The sequence below is a fragment of the Oxyura jamaicensis genome, chromosome 10 (genome assembly GCF_011077185.1).
Source record: "Oxyura jamaicensis isolate SHBP4307 breed ruddy duck chromosome 10, BPBGC_Ojam_1.0, whole genome shotgun sequence".
Classification (NCBI taxonomy): domain Eukaryota; kingdom Metazoa; phylum Chordata; class Aves; order Anseriformes; family Anatidae; genus Oxyura; species Oxyura jamaicensis.
Genome location: NC_048902.1, coordinates 13,715,607 through 13,733,297, shown reverse-complemented (window position 1 = coordinate 13,733,297; position 17,691 = coordinate 13,715,607). Strand labels below are relative to the sequence as shown.

The window sequence follows — 17,691 nt, the reverse complement described above, 5'->3', positions numbered from 1 at the left end:
CGGGGTGCTGGGGAGCTCTTCCAGCCTTAGCTCACTCCCTTGGGCCAGGCTTGTGGGGTCAGGATGAGGACGGTGCCATGCATGGCTGCTTCTTGCAGCCCCGTGGCTCCTCCAGCCGCTTCTCGGCGGCACGGGGAGGGAAGACAGGAGCCCATTGAGAGCCTGGGGCTTGGCCATGCTCCTGCTGAGCTGGGGATTTGGGGGGGGGGGGGAGCAGGGAACGAAGTGGCTTACACAAGGCATGTTTTGTAACGCTGTGAGGATTTACGGATTTGGATTTCACCGCACTGCCCCACCAGGAGAGCCGAGACCCCTCGGGGAGGGAGGAGGAGGAGGAGGAGGAAGGCACGAGGCTCCCGATGAGGGGCAGGCGGGGGAAACCTGTGCCAGGAGCAAGCCCCCAAGTGACGCCATGCTCCACCAGGCTTCACGCCAGACCCACCAACAGCCTCATCCCTGCCCCGTGCCGACCCCTCACGGTCCCGGCTGTGCCCTGGATCTCTCTGGGTGTTTCTCCACAGACCAGCCGGGCGCCTCACGCCCTGAGGGGTGCAGGGGCCTCCCTCCCAGCCTGCTGGATGGGTGGTGGCAGCCCTGTGGGGGCAAACCACAAGGATTTTTGCATTCGGAGCCCTTAGGGGAGCACCAGAACGGGTACAAAGACCTATTCTGAGCCCCGTGACCCCATTGAGAGGTGCACAAAGCCGCTCGCCCTGATCCAGCGGCCAAACCCAGGGGGAATGAGGGCATCACGCCAAGATGGCACCCCATGCACTGCCATTCGCAGGTGACAGCTTTGTGGCCAAGGTGGGGGACAACACATAACAGGGTCTCTGCGTGCCGAGGGCTCGGTGTGTCCCCACACACTCCACAAATACCCAAGGCCACAGGGTCACACCCCACGCAGCAGCCAGGGGCGGGACTCGAACCCTTAACCTTCGGGGTTGGAAAGGGGGGGGGGGGAGGGGGGGTTCGGTCTCCCTCAAGCCAACGGAAGTGAGGGACGGGGGGCGGGAGCTGTTGCCCGGGTGACGGGCGGCGCTTCCGGGCGGGAGTTTCGGGCTGGCGGGCAAGATGGCGGCGGCCATGGCGCAGCGCGTCCTGGCGCTGGCGGCCGAGGAGGGTCCCGAGCGGCTCCAGGAGGCCCTGCAGGGCCTGGGGGAGGGCGAGGTGCGCGGTTGTGGCCCCCCGTAACCCCCTGCCCCCGAGCCGGGGGCCCTCCTCGCGGGGCCTGGGACGGCTGGCAGCATGGCCTTCTCGTTGCAGCTGGGCGACATGGTGACGCAGCAGGCCCTGAGGGGCAGGGAGACGGCGGCGCTGCTAAGGGGGATCTTCAGAGGTGGGTGGCCTCGGGGCTGTGTCCCTGGGGGCGGGCACGGTGAGCTGGCCGGCTGGGTGAGGGCAGTGGGCAGCAGCACGGGCTGTGAGGGTCGCCTCTGGTGGGGGCCAGGCGGGTGTAAGCGGGATGTGACACCAGAAAGTAGTTATGGGGGGAATAGTGAAATAGCATAATGCAGTTTTGATGACCGTATTCTATATGGGCTTTACTTTGGCCAGCATGTCAGTGTGTTTCAACAGCTAGCCGCTCAAGCTCAATTCCTAAGTGGTTTGTCTCAAAATGCTGCCACTTCCCAAGCTCGGAGGGCAGGTCAGCAGAACCAATGTGTGATAAGAGGGCTGAATGTTTCGGTGGTTTTATCCGAGAGATTCTCATTTCCTGTACTCTCTTTTTTATCTGTGTTGCCAGATATATAAAATGGGGAGCTGCAGTTGAGTGGCGGTTTAGCCCTGCAAATTTCCTGTTTAGTAACGTGTCATTATTTGTATAACCTTGTTTCCATTCTTTGTCTTCCTTTGTTTTCTCGTTATAAGGCTCCCCGTGTTCCCAACCGAGTGGCGTTCTCAGGAGGCTGCAGGTTTACAAGCACTGTGTCCCGCTGGTGGAGTCAGGGGATCTGCACTTGAGCAAGGCGTCTGAAATCATCGGGCTGCTGATGCTGGAGGTAGGAGCTCCTTGGGGCTGGCTCTCCTGCAGTCTGCCGCCTGTCCCCTAGGAAGTACACCGAGTACTTCACCACTGAGAAAAATGAGCTGTGTCCTGCCCGTGGATCTGCCCTGGACTAAGCTGGTCTTGGTACTTGCCGTGTGTGTAAACGTAATTATCTTTGGATATCTAGACCTGGACTCCAAAATCATAATTGCCTTCACTTGATTAACTGCTCTGTTCTGTCAAAGACTGTGAAAAAGGGGCCGTGGAGTGAACTTCCCCTTTAGACGTGCTGCACTGTGAGAAATGTCGTCCTTTTCTGGTTTGGTGACCATGTGGACGTGCGTGAGGAATGCTCCTGTGTCTCCCCCAGGCTCTTTCATGTTATTCCATCTTCTCCCAGGTTCGCCAGCTGCCAGGCCACGCGTTGGCTGAACTTGCCACCCTGTTTGTTGATGTTGTTAAGGGAGGCAGCCTGTCTAATGGGAAATCCTTGGAGTTGTTTTCCACTGTTCTTACTGCATTGGCCAGCTCGAAGGAGAGCCTGGCTTATGGGAAAGGTAACCTTCTCTTCTCCTGCCAGCCTCTCCTCTCTCCCTCTGGAGTGTACTCCTAAAAGACTTTTGCTTTTTTAGGTGAACTGAATGGGGAAGAGTTTAAGAAACAGCTGATAAATACCCTTTGCTCCAGCAAGTACGTACCTCTGCCAGCTCTGCTGTGCGTTGGTTTGTTAAAACCTCAGTCAGGGCCTGGTCCTGTTTGGGCTTTTTACAGAATTCCCTGTGACACCCCAGAGGTGTGGTGAGAGCCCAATCTGCAGTTGCTAGATGTGTCCATAGCCCCGTCGTCCCCTTAGTTGTGTGTCAAGACAGCGTGTTTCGTGTTGTGCTTTGAGAAGGACATCGTGACGAGCTGGATGGCACTGTCTGTGTCCTGTTCTGTCATTGAATCTGTGCCCTCTGTGACAGTGTCCTCTCTGATGGAAAGGCAAAGGAATACCCTGTTCCCAGGTCTTGTAACAGTGTTGCGTGAGTTGGTCTCAGGAAGTGTTTGTTTTTATTCCTTTCTTGATATTTGTTATTGTGGGGCCCAGGGCAGTTTGGAACCATTCTAAGTCTGGGTAATTTGGGTGACAGTGGTGATTTTGGGTTGGAAATCTGGCTCCTAAACTTAACATCAGGAAATAACAAACATGGAAACTGAAAAGGATAAACAATCATTCTGCTTCCACTCAGTTTTCTGGCAAACTTCTGTTTTATCAGGTGGGATCCTCAGAGCGTCATACACCTTGCCAACATGTTCAGGTAATTCTCTTTCCCTTCAGCGAGCATCAATGCTTTCTTGTGCCGCAGTTATGCCCGTGTCCCGTTTCACATGTCGTTTGGGGAAAATAAAAACTGTCTGAGCATACCAGGCGTCACCCCGTGGATGTTTCAGTCAGTGAACATCCACGTCGGGTTGGTTGAATAGTATCCTGGGACAGGGCTTGGGTATTGAGTGATCTGTGTTCTGCTGAGAACTTTGGGAGCACTTGCTGCCTGTCTGTACGTTAACTCTGTCAAGTTATGGGTTGAATCTACTGGGGGATTCTGAAGGAAATTTAGGAAAATGATCAGGCTGCATCTTTGGCCCAACACAGGGATATTCCACTGTCAGGAGAGGAGCTGCAGTTTGTGGTGGAAAAGGTCCTTAGGATGTTCTCCAAATTAGACCTGCAGGAAATCCCCCCCCTGGTCTATCAGCTGCTGCTGCTTTCTGCTAAGGTAAAAGCTCACAGGAGGTGGCCTCCTCCTGAGCACGCATCACAAGAAAAAATATACACAAGCTGAGCTACAGGCTGGATTTTGGAAGGGGTTTTGATTGCTCCCAGTCTGCTGTGGGGAGCAGGACACAGCAGGACATCACTGTTCTTTTGTTGCTGTATTTTTTTTTCTCTGTCTCCTTCTAGCCTGAAGAAGCTGAATGCTCAGAGGAGGATATAAGCTTGTTCTTCCTTATGGGGAACTCAAGCAGGGAACCTTTGGGAAATAAGGGATGAGCTCAGACCCAGGAGACAGCAGAGTGGATTGTTTTCAGTATTCTTAAGCATGGGTCTGCTCACTCCTTGTGGCCTGCTTGCTTCTAGTGTAATATTGGCTTGTGCAGTATCACTTCTGGGTTGTACTGTGACTTGTACTGGAAATGTCTCACCTCCTGTGCTTCTCCTGCAAGCAGAGGCTGCCAGCGACATACCTGCCCTTTGTCAGAGCGATCTGGCCCTTGCTTTGTTTGTGACTGAGTGCATGCCAAAATGGTCCAGACAAAGACAAATTACCTGTGTGTTACAGGTCGTTGGTGTCCACTGGCCAAAATGTGATTATATATGTATGAACTTAGGAGTTTTAAAACCTTCCTGATTGATTATAACATAAAGGATCCTTTCCAATTAATAAAAACTTGGAACAAACCAAAAAACTGAGAGATTCAGCTTCTGCAACTCTTCAATAAGTGCGGTCAAAAGAAGGGGACAAACTAAAGTTAGAATTCATCATTTCTTCTGGAAGTGAGCAGTGCAGGAGCCTTCCAGCACCCGAGCAATTTATGAAGGGAAATAAAGGATACCATGACATTTGTGATTGGTGTGGGAATAGAGTGTAACTCTCTGGGGTCTTGCAGACCATGCAGTTGCATAACGTAACGTCCTTTCTTGCAGGGCAGTAAGAAGACTGTTTTGGAAGGAATCATCAGTTTTTTCAATCAGTTGGACAAGAGACAGAAGGAGGAACAGAAGGTTCCGCAGTAAGTTCTTTCTCTGTCATCCCCTTTCTTGACAGCCCGGGTATTTACGGTCACCCTCGTCCTGCCCGGTACTATTGAATGTGTCAGACCTTGTACAGGTACATGCTCCCTGATGCCTAAGAAATAATTTGTGGCATTGGATGGCTCCTTTTTTTAATCTGATAAACCTTACAGATCAATGGACCTTGAGGTAGCCACGGTGCCCCTCGACCAGCTCCGCCACGTGGAAGGCACTGTCATTCTCCATATCATTTCTGTTATCAACCTGGATCAGGACCTAGGCGAGGAGTTGATCAAACATCTAAAGGTATGACAGAGATGGAACAGGCACTGTTCTTGAAGGTGTTGAAGCAGAGCTTTTTAAATCAGCACTGGTTATCTTTAGAAGGGATTTAATCATTGTTATGGCCATTTCATGATTTCATGAAGTGTTGTGTGTAAAGAGACGTGTTCCCAGCTGTGCCACAATAGCAGTGTGATAGGAGCCTGATGGCTTTCTTCAATTTGTGGGATGCTGCAGTTGAAGCTAGCATGCTTTCTAACTATTGCTTACTATTTTCTAGACTGAGCAACAGAAGGACCCTGGCAAAGCTCTATGTCCCTTCAGTGTGGCTCTTTTGCTGTCGGTTGCAGTAAAACACAGACTGCAAGAGCAGGTACGCATGATAAATATACAGAGAACTTCAGTGGCAGTGTACTCAGCCTTGTACAAGAAGGGAAGAACAGTTAGATCATAGTCTCATCAGGATCAGATTAAAAGTGGTTTTGGGATGCATGTGGGGAGGCAGATCATCAGTACGCTGTAGTTTCCCAAACACTATAAAAGACTCCAGAACAATATCAGAATTTTCCAGAATCGTGATTCCTGTGGGCCAAATACTGTAGGGTGAGAAGAAAAGCATTGTCTTCCTTCTCTAATGTTTTGGCTCTGTGGTAGACACCTGAAGTGCATCTGGCAGCAAGTTACCTTCTCTGAGACTCTTAATGAGGTTTGTGCATTTGTCCTGAGAAAGAAGTGAGTTAAGGTTTTTGGCAGGTTGTACGGAGACTTGTGTTCTGTTCTGCCTGGTGCTTGTACTGGAACGTGCCCAAGATTATACAGATCCCATTTCAAAGATTATTTCCTCATGCTCAGTGATTTTATGTTCCAGATATTTGATTTCTTGAAAACATCAATCACGAGAAGCTGCAAGGACCTGCAGTTCCTGCAGGCCTCCAAGTTTCTGCAAGACTTGTTTCCTCAACAATATGATATAACAGCTATGATTCTGGAGGTGGTGAAAAATAGGTGAGTTGTTGCTGTGCACTGCAGAACACTCAGCAGGCTTGGGGAGGGAGAGTGTTCCAGCCTTGCTGGAATGCTCTGAAATCATGTTTGCTGCTGACCTGCTACCAGCAGGGACCAATGTCAAAATCCAAAGCCTCTATCTTTTTGCCCAGAGAAGCTGTGGATGCCCCATCTCTGGAAGTGTTTAAGGCCTGGTTGGGTGGGACTTTGAGCAACCTGGTCTAGTGGAATGTGCCCCTGCCCGTAGCAGGGGGGTTGGAATTGGATGATCTTTAAGATCCCTTCCAACCCCAACCATTCGGTGAATTTATGATTCTGTCACAGTTTTCTACTGGTAAATTTAAACAAACAAACAAATGTAGATGTATAAATGTGCCTCCTCCACCCCAAATCTCAGCATCTGGTGGTAACAGGACTACACTGATCAGAACCCTGTCTGTTTCTTACTAGGAAAGAAAATGATGGTATGAGTCGTGCTGTCTGCTGTAGTTTATGTTCTGATCAAGGGATGAGTGATAGGTTCACTGTTCACTTTCCTCCACACGGGTAGTCCTTTAAACATCCTGTGGGATAGCTTTGTGATCTGTCATCAGTTGTCCTTTAGTTTGATGTAAGGCATTCCTCTTCTGCCTTCCTCTGTGTCTTGAAGACTCAGGATCTGTGCATCCAGACTGCAGCCCAGCGTCACGCTGAGATGAGATCTGAGTGCACACCATTTCCCATAGGAAGGAAACCTTTGGATTTGGAAAGAAGTCTGATGGCTGGAGAGCCAGGAATGCAGAATGTGTGGGCTGAGCACCTGCCCCTCCACCTAAGGATAGTCACAGGGCTGAGAGGGATGGTACCTTCCCTGGGGTGAACGAGCACCTCTTGCTGCTGCTCTGCATCTGGAGTGACTAGAGGATTTTAATACAGACTGCTCTAATCTAAATGTTTTCTGTGACTAAGTTGTTTCTTTCCTGGTCTGTTTAATGTTTTCCCCAGTGCATTTGGCTGGGACCATGTTACTCAGGGCCTGGTGGATCTTGGCTTCAGCCTAATGGAATCGTATGAACCAAAAAAACCCTTTGGAGGGAAGGCAGCTGAGGCCAATTTTGGCCTTTCAAAAACACCAGCCCAGCAGGCTTGCAGACTGGGAGCAAGTATCCTGCTGGAGACATTTAAGGTAGTGTATGGTTTGGAGAGTTTTTTGCAGGGGGAAACTTCTTACTCGCTATTGGTAAATGGTGTCAAAATGTTGCCTAGAGTATCCATCATGAGCGCTTCACAGACAGTACTAGATTTGGTTTCCTGTTTGTTCCTGTCCAGCAGGAAGAGGTCATCTTCATAAAGACCCAATCCGAATCTGTTCCATCTAGCATGATACTTGTGTAATCACTGTTACACAAGAGAGACTGCAGAGAAGGTAGAGAAATTCAGAGGTACAGAGAAAATGTGACAGATGTGGGATTGAAACCAGCATCTTCACTGAAGTGGTAAATTTGCATCCCACAGACAATTTGACCCCATTATGTTTCAAGTGTACTGTGTGTGCCTCGCTGATGGGCTGGTTCTGATTGGAATGGGATGAAACCTGAATCAGCCTGCCTGAATTTAGCTAAAAAAGGGACTTCTGACAACCAGTCCCGGTTTAGCCTTTAGATCTGGGTGGATTTGCTTTGTACAGGACAGTGCCTGTGTTCTCATGTTCAGGAATATCTTACATTTCTGTAGGTTTTGATTTTATTTGTTTTTGTCTGTCATTTCAGGTCCATGAGCCCATCAGAAGTGATATTCTTGAGCAGGTCCTGAACAGAGTCCTCACGAAAGCAGCATCTCCTGTCAGCCACTTCATAGGTAACAGGAAAGAGAGAATTGTGTACTGCTCTGTGAACACTTCAAAACGTAGCTTCTCAGGAGCTAAGATCCTGCTGAAGTGACCTGAAACCAGGAAAATCTGTTGTTGCTTCTCACTGAGTGTCAGCCTCGGATCACCTTGCATTTGTCGCAAGTGAAAAATGTTTTTGGGCGGTTGCCGTGGAATGGCTGACACACAGAAAGTTGGTGTCCATCAGTTCCTAGTCTTGCCTTCCTGTCAGCCTTGGGCAGGTGCCTGGGAGTCCCTGGGGCTGCGGAGATGCCTGTGCTGCAGCCTCTTCTCTTATACCTTAGTGCCCTCTGGTGGGGTGAGGCCCTGCAGCCAGGCTGTGAGTGTGTGCTTTGTGCCTGCTGTAGAGCTCAGATTATCAGTGCTCATCCTATTACGACTTCTCCAAGGAGTGGAAGGACTTTGATTATTCTGTAATTGTTAACCCTAAGAAATCTTTTGCTCTCTTTCCTAATATAGACTTGGCCCCTTGGCAGCAGCTGCTCCTTTTGTCATTTTATTTTTCAGACTTGCTGTCCAATATTGTTGTGTCTGCTCCTCTTGTGCTTCAGAATTCATCCTCCAGAGTCACAGAGACCTTTGACAATTTATCTTTTCTGCCCATTGACACAGTGCAAGGGCTCCTCCGGGCGGTACAGGTAAGGCTTTGCATTTCTCCATAAATGCCCTTGTTAGTTCAGTTCCAGCGGTAGCTCCAGGCCACAATTACATGCATGATCTAATAACCTTTCTTGTAAAATAAGCCTTAATGCTCTGCTGTGGGTTGTTCAATGTAGCATGGAACTGTTCTTCAAGCATGGGTATGCACGTGCCCTCTAGCAAAAAACATGGTGCTGTTTGGAACAGTGTGGAGCTGCTCTGTGCTGACCTTTCATCTGAAAGATGCCCAGATGCTCCGCAGTGTAGGAACGTAGGTACATGGGTTCAGATCAACAGCTGTAGCTGTCGTCGTTATTTTTCTCCTCCCAAGCTCCACGTCAGTATGTCTCTTTGACTGGGCTGAGATACTCCCCTGGGGTTCAACTTCTACCTGTTTAGTCCAAACTGGTTATAGCAGTCATTTCCCAAACCCTTGCACTGTGTCCTCACTAACCTGCTAAGGTGTCCTGCTGCTACAGCTCTCGGGGTTTAATTTTATATTACACTGTTTTGGCATGTTTTGGTTTCCCTACTGTACTGACGACAGTATTGGAAATGCAGGGCCAGATGGGCCTGAGGAAGATGAGCTCATATGCACCAAGTGCTTGGCATGCCTTAGTGCTTTTCTCTCCAAAGTATGTTTTCCTTTCCAGCCCCTGCTCAAAGTCAGCATGTCAGTGAGGGACTCCCTGATATTGGTTCTCCAAAAAGCTATCTTTTCCAGGTAGGCTGGGAAGGGGATTATCTGAAATGATTTCTGCAGTTCTTATGTGTATTTTTTGGAGCAGAAAAATTTTTTGTTTGCTTTGGCTATGTGTTGTCTTACCGTGTTCTTCCAATAATTAATAGTGACATCTGTCCCTCGGCCTTAGGGCTGCAATACAGTCAGAGCTCTACCCGCTGAGAGATCCCAACTCCCAGATGAAAGGCCTTTGGAAATTCAGAAAGTTGTTGGGAACTCCAAATAAGAAGGCAAAATTAAAACCAATCCTATGCTCTTTGCAAATGAGTACATCCAGATGCTAGGGAGAGTCTAGAAGGAACCACTGACTCAGAGGGAAGGTGGCATCTCAGCATTCTGATCTCTTACAAAATGGTAGAGAAGCAGGCTTGTTGTCTTGGTAATGCTTTGAGCAATAAATACATCCTGCTGTCTTCATAATGCTGTGATCGGAGACTGGGTTTTGTGGGGCAGTGGCTGCCTGGTTATGAAAACAGAATTCATAATTCAGCATTATTATTCAAGGCAAGGGACTTGGTCTTGGGAAAAGATCTGGGGTTTCAGTGAGCAAAGCAAAACAGCTTTTTTATTTTTTTTGAGGAATTTTGCATCTCTGAGAAGAGCTCTGTGAGACGCTCCTATTCCAGTTTTCAAGGGATGTTTAATGCTTGAGTCTGGGGCGCTCCCTCAGTGTGAGCATTGGAAGGGCAGAAAGGAAATAAAATGCTGGGAGTGTGAAGCAAAGAGTTCCCAGCAAGCTCCCAGCCTCTTAACTGCTTAGGGCTGTGTTGCCCTCTTGGGGAATACAGAGCCAGTGGGCCCAGGCACTGTGTTTTTGTGGGCCCTTTTTCATCGCTGAGTTGTTCTTACGTTGTTCTTGCTTCCTCTTTCCTTATGCTTCTCTTTTCTCCCCCTGACTCACAGGCAGCTGGATGCTCGTAAAGCTGCAGTTGCTGGCTTTTTGCTTCTGTTAAGAAATTTTAAGATTCTGGGCAGCTTGACTTCTTCCCAGTGCAGCCAGGCCATTGGTGCCACTCAGGTAAGTGCTGTTCTGCAGTCTCTGGTGCGGGTATGTGACAGTCTTGCATCTAATATACACAGTCTGAAACAACTTGGAGTGGTGTGTTTCTCCAGAATGGAGTTATGACTTGAGTAAGGGTTAGCCCTGGAAGCGGAACTTTTGGAAATGCAGCATGCAAAGACAAGCTGGTCTGGGGATGTAGTTTCTCAGAGTCATTATCTCCTACAGCACACTGCCTGGCAGCGTACTTACTTCATGACTATTTCAGTGACTGTTTAGGGGTCAGGCCCTTTATCACCTTGCTACTGTGCTATTTGAGAACTGTAACCAATATAACATGACTAATATTCCATCTCAGGTCCAGGCAGATGTTCATGCCTGCTATAATTCTGCAGCTAACGAGGCCTTCTGCCTTGAAATCCTGGGCAGCCTGAGGCGATGTTTGAGCCAGCAAGCGGATGTCCGACTCATGTTATATGAGGTAAACATGGTTTCTTTGGCCTCCTTTTAAACAGTCAGTAGCTCTGCTGAAGTCTGGTTCTGCTGTAGCCCCAGGTAAATAATGATTACGTTACTGTAGAAAAAGACCCATCGTCTCAGTTATGTTCTTCTTGGGACATGTACTTATACCAGGGACTGGATAAAAAAATATATTTCTTTTTTCAATCCTTCTGCTGCTTTTTATTTTGGACCATCATAAGCCCAAAGGCATGTTAATGTATTTTCCTTGTCTTGTGCATTGCTTAAGAGTAAAAATCAAAGTCTCTCTTCCTTTGGTGTGGCCAAGGAAATAAGAAGCATGTTTGATGCCCAGTGGGGAGCAGGGTTATGGCAGGCATCGGATGGAAGCAGTGCAGCTCTGTTAGTGCCGGGCTCCAAAGAAAGCCCTGCTTGGAGAGCATGGGGGAACTTCCTTAAAGATTGCATCAGGAATCTGTTTTTTCTCCTGTCCTTTTGCAGCCTCCTTTAAAGGTTTGTTTTTCTCTTCGATTTCTCATGACAACGGGCCTAATATACAGAACATTTTTTGGGTGCATATCTTGGCTCCTGAGGTAACTGTGGGGTACCAGCTTGAGAGAAGCTAAACTGTTCAGATGAGAGAGATTTTGTTTCCTTCTTGACTTGGTTGGACTGACCTTTTGTGAGCTGCAACTTTTGTATGTGTTTTTCAGTGTTGCTATAGGACTTGTGCTTGTTTTATCCATCCACTGAGATTTCTCAGTCTAAAGGATTTTTGCCTCCTACAGTTTCCCCACTGACTTGTTTTGCCTTTGAAGCAGGATTTCACAGTTTGAAGTTGGATCTAGTGCTGGTGTTAAATAGCAATGAAAGTCACTCTGGGCTTGATGCCACTGCTGCTAGGGAGATACAGCTTGTGAGAGGGCTCCTGCAAGGAAATATATGCTCTTTCTGATTCATACCTTCTTTCTGTTGAGTCTTTGCTTTGCCAGGTATGGGGTTTTACACTGAACACGTTGTTATTTGCTCATGGTTGGTGCTAAAGGGTCATTTCTGTCTTGTGACGCAAACTTCTTTTGCATATGGTTCGTTTTCTTTGTCAAGTAAGCCAAGCTGTCCTTCCTCCTGTCTTCAGGGTTTTTACGATGTCCTTCGCAGGAACTCCCAGCTGGCCAGCTCTATAATGGAAACGCTCTTGTCCCAGGTAAAGTACTGCTCTGTGACATGGCTGCAGAGACACTAAAATTCCGCACTGCGACCAGCACAGCAAGCAATTTAGGTTAAATATCAGGAAAATAGTTCTCCCACGCACTAAAAAGATGTGTAAGTGCTGCGGCACTTCTACAGAGAGGTGTTTGAATCCCTGCTATATTGAGAAAGCAGACTAGGTAAACATCTGTGGAAACAGGTTCATATCCTGTCTCAGGACGCAGGATGGAAGAGAAATGATCTCCTGGAGCCCTTTACAATCCTTGACACTTCTTGCAGCATCTTGGAATTGATGCCCAGAGAAGTGTTTTGTGTGCTCCCTGTTCCTTAGCAGTGCACAACAGCCAGCCTCCCCTACATCCCCAAGGATATGTAATTATCATTGCTGTCCTCCCATAGGGAGAGTACCCAAGTCCTTGTAGGATCTAGGAGGATTAACTCATCCCCCAACAGCGTTGCTCATGGCAACAAGACAATCACATTTCCTCAATCCATTGGACAGGCTGTGCTTTCTTTGAGACAAGTAATTTTCTTCCCTTTAATCATCCATAGAGTTCATGCTGACTAATTCCAGCTTTCCCATACCAGTATAGGGCCTGAGAAGGGAACAAGAACAGAGCCAAGGCAGCTTTTGGGTAGCAGAGGGCAATTAATGGGAATTTGGTGCAAATGGGTACCGTTTTATAGCATCATTATATGCCAAACTTCCCCTATTTGGTTCTGTTCCTACATCAGTACTTGGAGCATATCTCCTCCACGTGCTGTGCCGGATGGCAAGGACCTGGTGCAAGCACGGTCTGTCACAGATCTGTTGTAGAGCCAAGTGTAGCCTCCATAACTGCCTGCATCCTCAGGTCAGGAAGCCAGATGTTATACCAGGGCCAAGCGTTCAGTATCGAGGTTGGGCAACAGGAACAGTTACTTTCTCTCACTGTTTAGAGGGTGGATAACTCTGCAGGTGAAACACAAGTGGCGTTGCGTGTCGAAGCAACACAACAGAAGTGGTCAGATAGACTTGTTTCAGTGCAGTGACCTGGCCTTTTACCTGAGAGACACGAGAGCAACCGGAGAGAGGATTTTAATTACTAACAGAGCAGATGGTGTGGCTGAGTTACGTGTATGGTCCCATTACCATGGTGCTGGTTTCTCCTTTGTAGAATGGAGATAAAAGATTATCGTATTCTGTATTCAAACAACTCAAGAGGCTCAGTTACTAAGTAACTGGTTATTTTTATTTCGTGTTTTCTGTGGCAGATAAAACAATATTACTTGCCCCAGCCAGACCTCCTGCCTCCACTGAAACTTGAGGGTTGTATAATGGCTCAAGGAGATCAAATCTTTCTGCAGGAACCGCTGGTAAGAGCTATATTGGCTGGCCACAGCTGTGAGTTCACCTGTTCCATAGGATTTTAGTTGCGCTGCTACATGAGCTGAATACCTTGTATTTCTTCAACCTCTTCTAGCTTGGAGCAATTCTTTTAATGACAATAGAGCTGGGCGTTTCACCCCTGCCTGAGGCTATCTATCAGAGCTCTGTTAGCAAAGTGGTTTGGGGGACCTGTGTGAAAAATGCACAAGGAGTAGTGTTGTTCTATTATCTTCTATTGAGCTCGCTCTGTTATTTTTCCTCCTTCAACTTAATTCTGCATAAAATAGTCGTGCAGCGTGAGATGTGGGGGAAGAATCCGCCCTTTGATCTTGTTCCTTTGATATTGTTGCAGATGAGATCTCGATTCATAGGATTTCCAAGGGAACAAATTCCAATTCATTGCTTTGTTTTTCCCTAAGGAAGCTTCCATGCTGTGCTGCAGGAGCACACCCAGGAAGGGAGCAGACACTTCAGCTACAGCGAGGCCCCTCTTGGAAATTCCCTTTCTGTCTCCTCCAACAGTTAAAGTAGCTGGGTTGTGGGAGCTGTCTGTACGTGCTATGTAAGCAAGCTCATGCAGACAATACTGTCTGAAGCTAGAACTCTTTAACTGCGTGTAGGGTTACAGAAGGCCTCTTCTGGGAATTAGGCATATTCTTGAGACTGATGTGAACTTCTGAAGGCACCTATGGTTCTTTGCATCAAGCTATAATGGTCCAGCCTGTGACGTTGAAAGGGCTGTCCTCATCTGACAGCAATCTCTTTCTAGAAGGCTGAATGTGACTGTGTGGCTGCTTCCTTCAGGCCCATCTGCTCTGCTGCATCCAACACTGTCTAGCCTGGTATAAGAGCACCGTGCGTTTATGCCAAGGAGCTGAAGAGGACGATGAGGAGGAGGAGGATGTGGGATTTGAGCAAAACTTTGAAGAGATGTTAGAATCTGTCACACGACGGATGATCAAGAGTGAGCTGGAAGACTTTGAACTGGTAAATCAGATTTTCAGTTTGACTCAGTGACAGAAGACACTGAGTTCTTGTCAGGTTTTGAAACGATTTTTTCACTTGTTTCCTTTACCTCTTAGGATAAATCAGCAGATTTTTCTCTGTCTTCTGGTGTTGGTGTAAAGAATAACATCTATGCCATCCAGGTGATGGGAATTTGTGAGGTTCTGATTGAGTACAATTTCAACATAGGGAATTTCAGGTAAAACATCAAATCTTACCCTCTAGCACTAACTGTGCTATGCTGTACCTCGCTCTTCAGAGTGCAGGACACAGACTCTGCAAGCACAGGATAACAGTCCCAACGCAGAGTCAGAATGATGTTTTCTGAGTGTATGTGCCTTGTGGCACAGCTATTCACAGAACCTTGGGAGTGTCTTCTGAATGTCATGTGTTGTGGGAGATGTGATATAACATTTTGTAGAAGGGCAGGTCAAAAAGGAGTGGATGAGGTATACACTTTGGGAGGCAGGGAGATGTCATGTCATAGTTTTATCATCTAGAAAGTGTCTGTGTAATTTGGCAGCTGAAGCTTCAAATGGGGAACCTTAAGACTGGAGTTTCTCCTCTAATGCTTTCCTTTGCTTTATTGCAGTAAGAACAAGTTTGAGGATGTCCTAGGCCTGTTTACCTGTTACAACAAACTCTCTGAAATCCTGAGGGAGAAAGCTGGAAAGAACAAATCTGCCTTGGGCAACAAAATGGCACGGAGCTTCCTGTCCATGGGTTTTGTATCTACTCTGCTCACAGCTCTGTTCAGGTGAGAAGCTGTCCTATCTGGAATAGCTTTCAGGTCTGCTCATGAGCTGCTTGCACGGTGTCTGCATGCTGGCTGGTCTTGTGCACTGTGTACACCATACAGACATTTTCAACTCTGTACTAAGCCTCTGTGGTAACAGTGCTTATTGTCTGGAGAGCAGCATCATACTCCAGGCGGGAACAGTAGCTGTGAAATTCATGGTATTGACCAACCAGCTTTGCTGGACCTTGCTTATGACTTCAAAGGTTTGGAAAGTTTCTATTCTTACAGTCCTGGGCCGTTCCTAGTCAACAAGTTCCAGTGTTTGAGCTCCAGTCTGCTATGGAACAGAGTCTGATATCAATTTGAACCATGCCAGTTAGTGTACTTGGAAATGCTGGTAGAGCTCTGTCTTCCAAGTGTCTATAAGCTACCAAAACAAAGGGTCTTTCCCACCTTGGATTCAGCTAATGAGTTTTTATGTGTGTGTAAATGCATATTTAGATTTGGAATTTAACGTGGCAAACTGAAAGCAAGCAGTAGGTGTAGTGATAGTTCTGTTCTATACAGTATGTTGCTTGTGACTTGAGCTCTGGTGTGAAGAGATGAAGTGCTGATAGGCCATCCCTGTGCTTTTTTCAGTGCATCCTCAATTCCCTGACAGTGCTCTTGATTCTTCAGGGACAATGCCCAAAGCCACGAGGAGAGCCTGGCGGTTCTGCGCGCCAACACGGAGTTCTTGCGCTATGCTGTCAGTGTAGCACTGCAGAAGGTGCAGCAGCTGGAGGAGACAGGACAAACCGATGGACCAGACGGACAAAATCCTGAGAAGATGTTTCAGAACCTCTGCAAAATCACACGGTGAGTCACTGTGGAACATGAAGTCATCAGCCCTGAAAAGCAGTAGTGTGTTTTGGGGTGTTTAGATTCTCATGGTTTTGAAAGAAGAATGCAGCCTGTAACTGAAACAGTTATCACTGGAATTAGATTGTTGCCTTTCTTTGCTCCTGAGAAATCAAGTGGAGCAACTATGGTTTCGGTGCCCCAGTGAGTGATACAGCTCTAACAATGGTACTTTAGCCTGGAAGAACCAAACAACATCAAACTCTCATTTTAATTCTCTTTCTGACTTTCGGTTCATCACTTACAGTCACAGGGGAGGTAGCCTGGTTACAGGCTAGATTCTTGAGGCCTCTGGAAAGCCATGAAATTAAAATTCACTTCACTGTAAAACAGGAATAAGAGGGACACCAGCTTCAGAAAACGTTTTTTAGGATGTTTGCAAGGTGTTTGAATATATCCAGGCATCTAATCTTTTGGAAATCTGAGAATGTTAAGCAACTAAATGTCTTTTAGGATCTGGGTCATACGTGCAAGTGGTTGTTTCCAATCCCTCTCAGCAGAGAGCACAAAAAACAAATTAACTTTATATTTTGTGTCTCATCCCATAGATGAAACTATTTTTGTTGCAGTCATTGGGGCTAAATATGAGGTACATGTTTGCGTGATTGGATACATAAATAGAGCAAGTTCATCTACACAGAAGAGAGAACTAATGAGAAGAAAGGAGAGAGAATAAGAAAAAAGGGAACAAGAACAGTTAGAGGGGCAGGAAAATGGTGTTTGCCTGCAAATAGAAATGTGTCCTCTAGGCCAAACAATTTTGCTTTCTTCGAAGCTTTTCACTTTGCCTGCATTTACCTTTCTGATTTTATTTATATAGAGCCCTATGGAGATAGCTGACATTTCACAAATTTAAACTGCCAAGAGATGAGCTGTCCTTGTCACTGACAGATGTGACACCAGTGGTCAGTGTTTGGGTAGTCTTGAGACAGAAGGAAAACTGCGGGAAAGAAATGAGTCCTTAAAAATGGGCTTGGGATTGGAAGGTCCCTTGGCATGTGGGAAGGATTAAGTTATTTAGCTGTGCAGGCAGAAAGCAGTGGTTGTTTTGCTCAGATTGAAACAGTCTTCTTTAAAGTGAATCTCTTCTCCCTCCTCTTCCTTAAAGGAAAAAGACCTCCCAATTTAGTTATATTAAAAATATGAACTGAAGATTCTGTGATTAGCTGTATTCTAGGCTCTTGCACTGTGCAGCCAGCTTTACTGGAGCATGTGTTGTCAACTCCTCTCCCATCCCCTAGGGTTCTGCTTTGGAGGTACACTTCAATTCCCACTGTTGTTGAAGATTCCGGGAAGAAGAAGGGCAAAAGCATTTCCCTGCTGTGCTTGGAAGGTTGTCTGCGGATCTTCAACACGGTGCAGCAGCTGTACGCTGCAAGGATCCCCCAGTTTCTACAAGCCCTGGGTAGGCATGTGGTACAATTCTCCTCTGGTTTCTAGCCTTCGTGTTCCAGCCCATGTGTGTTCTTTATCCATAAATGGCTTGAGAGGTCCACTCCTTGCCCCTCAGTAGCAAGGAGGGCTTAGTAGCCATGGATTTTCATGCCAGTTCTAGAGATATGTTTACCTGCTATCAGTCTGTCAGCAGAGGATAGTTGGGGTCTGAAAAAATGTTCTATTTGAGGTTTGCCTTTAGCATGTTTTTGTGCTCACCACAGTTTTACAGTCTGTATTCCTTCCCTAGCTGTGAGCAGTTGCAGTCTTTCCTA

General features: G+C 47.1%; 1 protein-coding gene across 2 annotated transcripts in view; it reads left to right on the top strand.

The window, feature by feature from the left end:
* The first annotated feature begins 1,043 nt into the window (after positions 1-1,043).
* FANCI (FA complementation group I) overlaps positions 1,044-17,691 on the top strand; it is a 25,212-nt gene continuing 8,564 nt past the window's right edge. For both annotated transcript variants that reach the window (XM_035335990.1, XM_035335989.1), the window contains exons 1-24: positions 1,044-1,170; positions 1,267-1,339; positions 1,873-2,003; positions 2,391-2,547; positions 2,623-2,680; positions 3,250-3,291; positions 3,627-3,750; positions 4,680-4,765; positions 4,940-5,072; positions 5,329-5,421; positions 5,917-6,053; positions 7,038-7,218; positions 7,802-7,889; positions 8,428-8,558; positions 9,213-9,283; positions 10,205-10,319; positions 10,660-10,782; positions 11,896-11,964; positions 13,224-13,325; positions 14,143-14,325; positions 14,421-14,542; positions 14,936-15,100; positions 15,761-15,940; positions 17,224-17,387. In XM_035335990.1, coding sequence (XP_035191881.1) covers positions 1,075-1,170; positions 1,267-1,339; positions 1,873-2,003; positions 2,391-2,547; positions 2,623-2,680; positions 3,250-3,291; positions 3,627-3,750; positions 4,680-4,765; positions 4,940-5,072; positions 5,329-5,421; positions 5,917-6,053; positions 7,038-7,218; positions 7,802-7,889; positions 8,428-8,558; positions 9,213-9,283; positions 10,205-10,319; positions 10,660-10,782; positions 11,896-11,964; positions 13,224-13,325; positions 14,143-14,325; positions 14,421-14,542; positions 14,936-15,100; positions 15,761-15,940; positions 17,224-17,387 — 2,824 coding nt within the window. In that variant the 5' untranslated portion in view covers positions 1,044-1,074. The remainder of the gene's footprint in view (positions 1,171-1,266; positions 1,340-1,872; positions 2,004-2,390; positions 2,548-2,622; positions 2,681-3,249; positions 3,292-3,626; positions 3,751-4,679; positions 4,766-4,939; positions 5,073-5,328; positions 5,422-5,916; positions 6,054-7,037; positions 7,219-7,801; positions 7,890-8,427; positions 8,559-9,212; positions 9,284-10,204; positions 10,320-10,659; positions 10,783-11,895; positions 11,965-13,223; positions 13,326-14,142; positions 14,326-14,420; positions 14,543-14,935; positions 15,101-15,760; positions 15,941-17,223; positions 17,388-17,691) is intronic.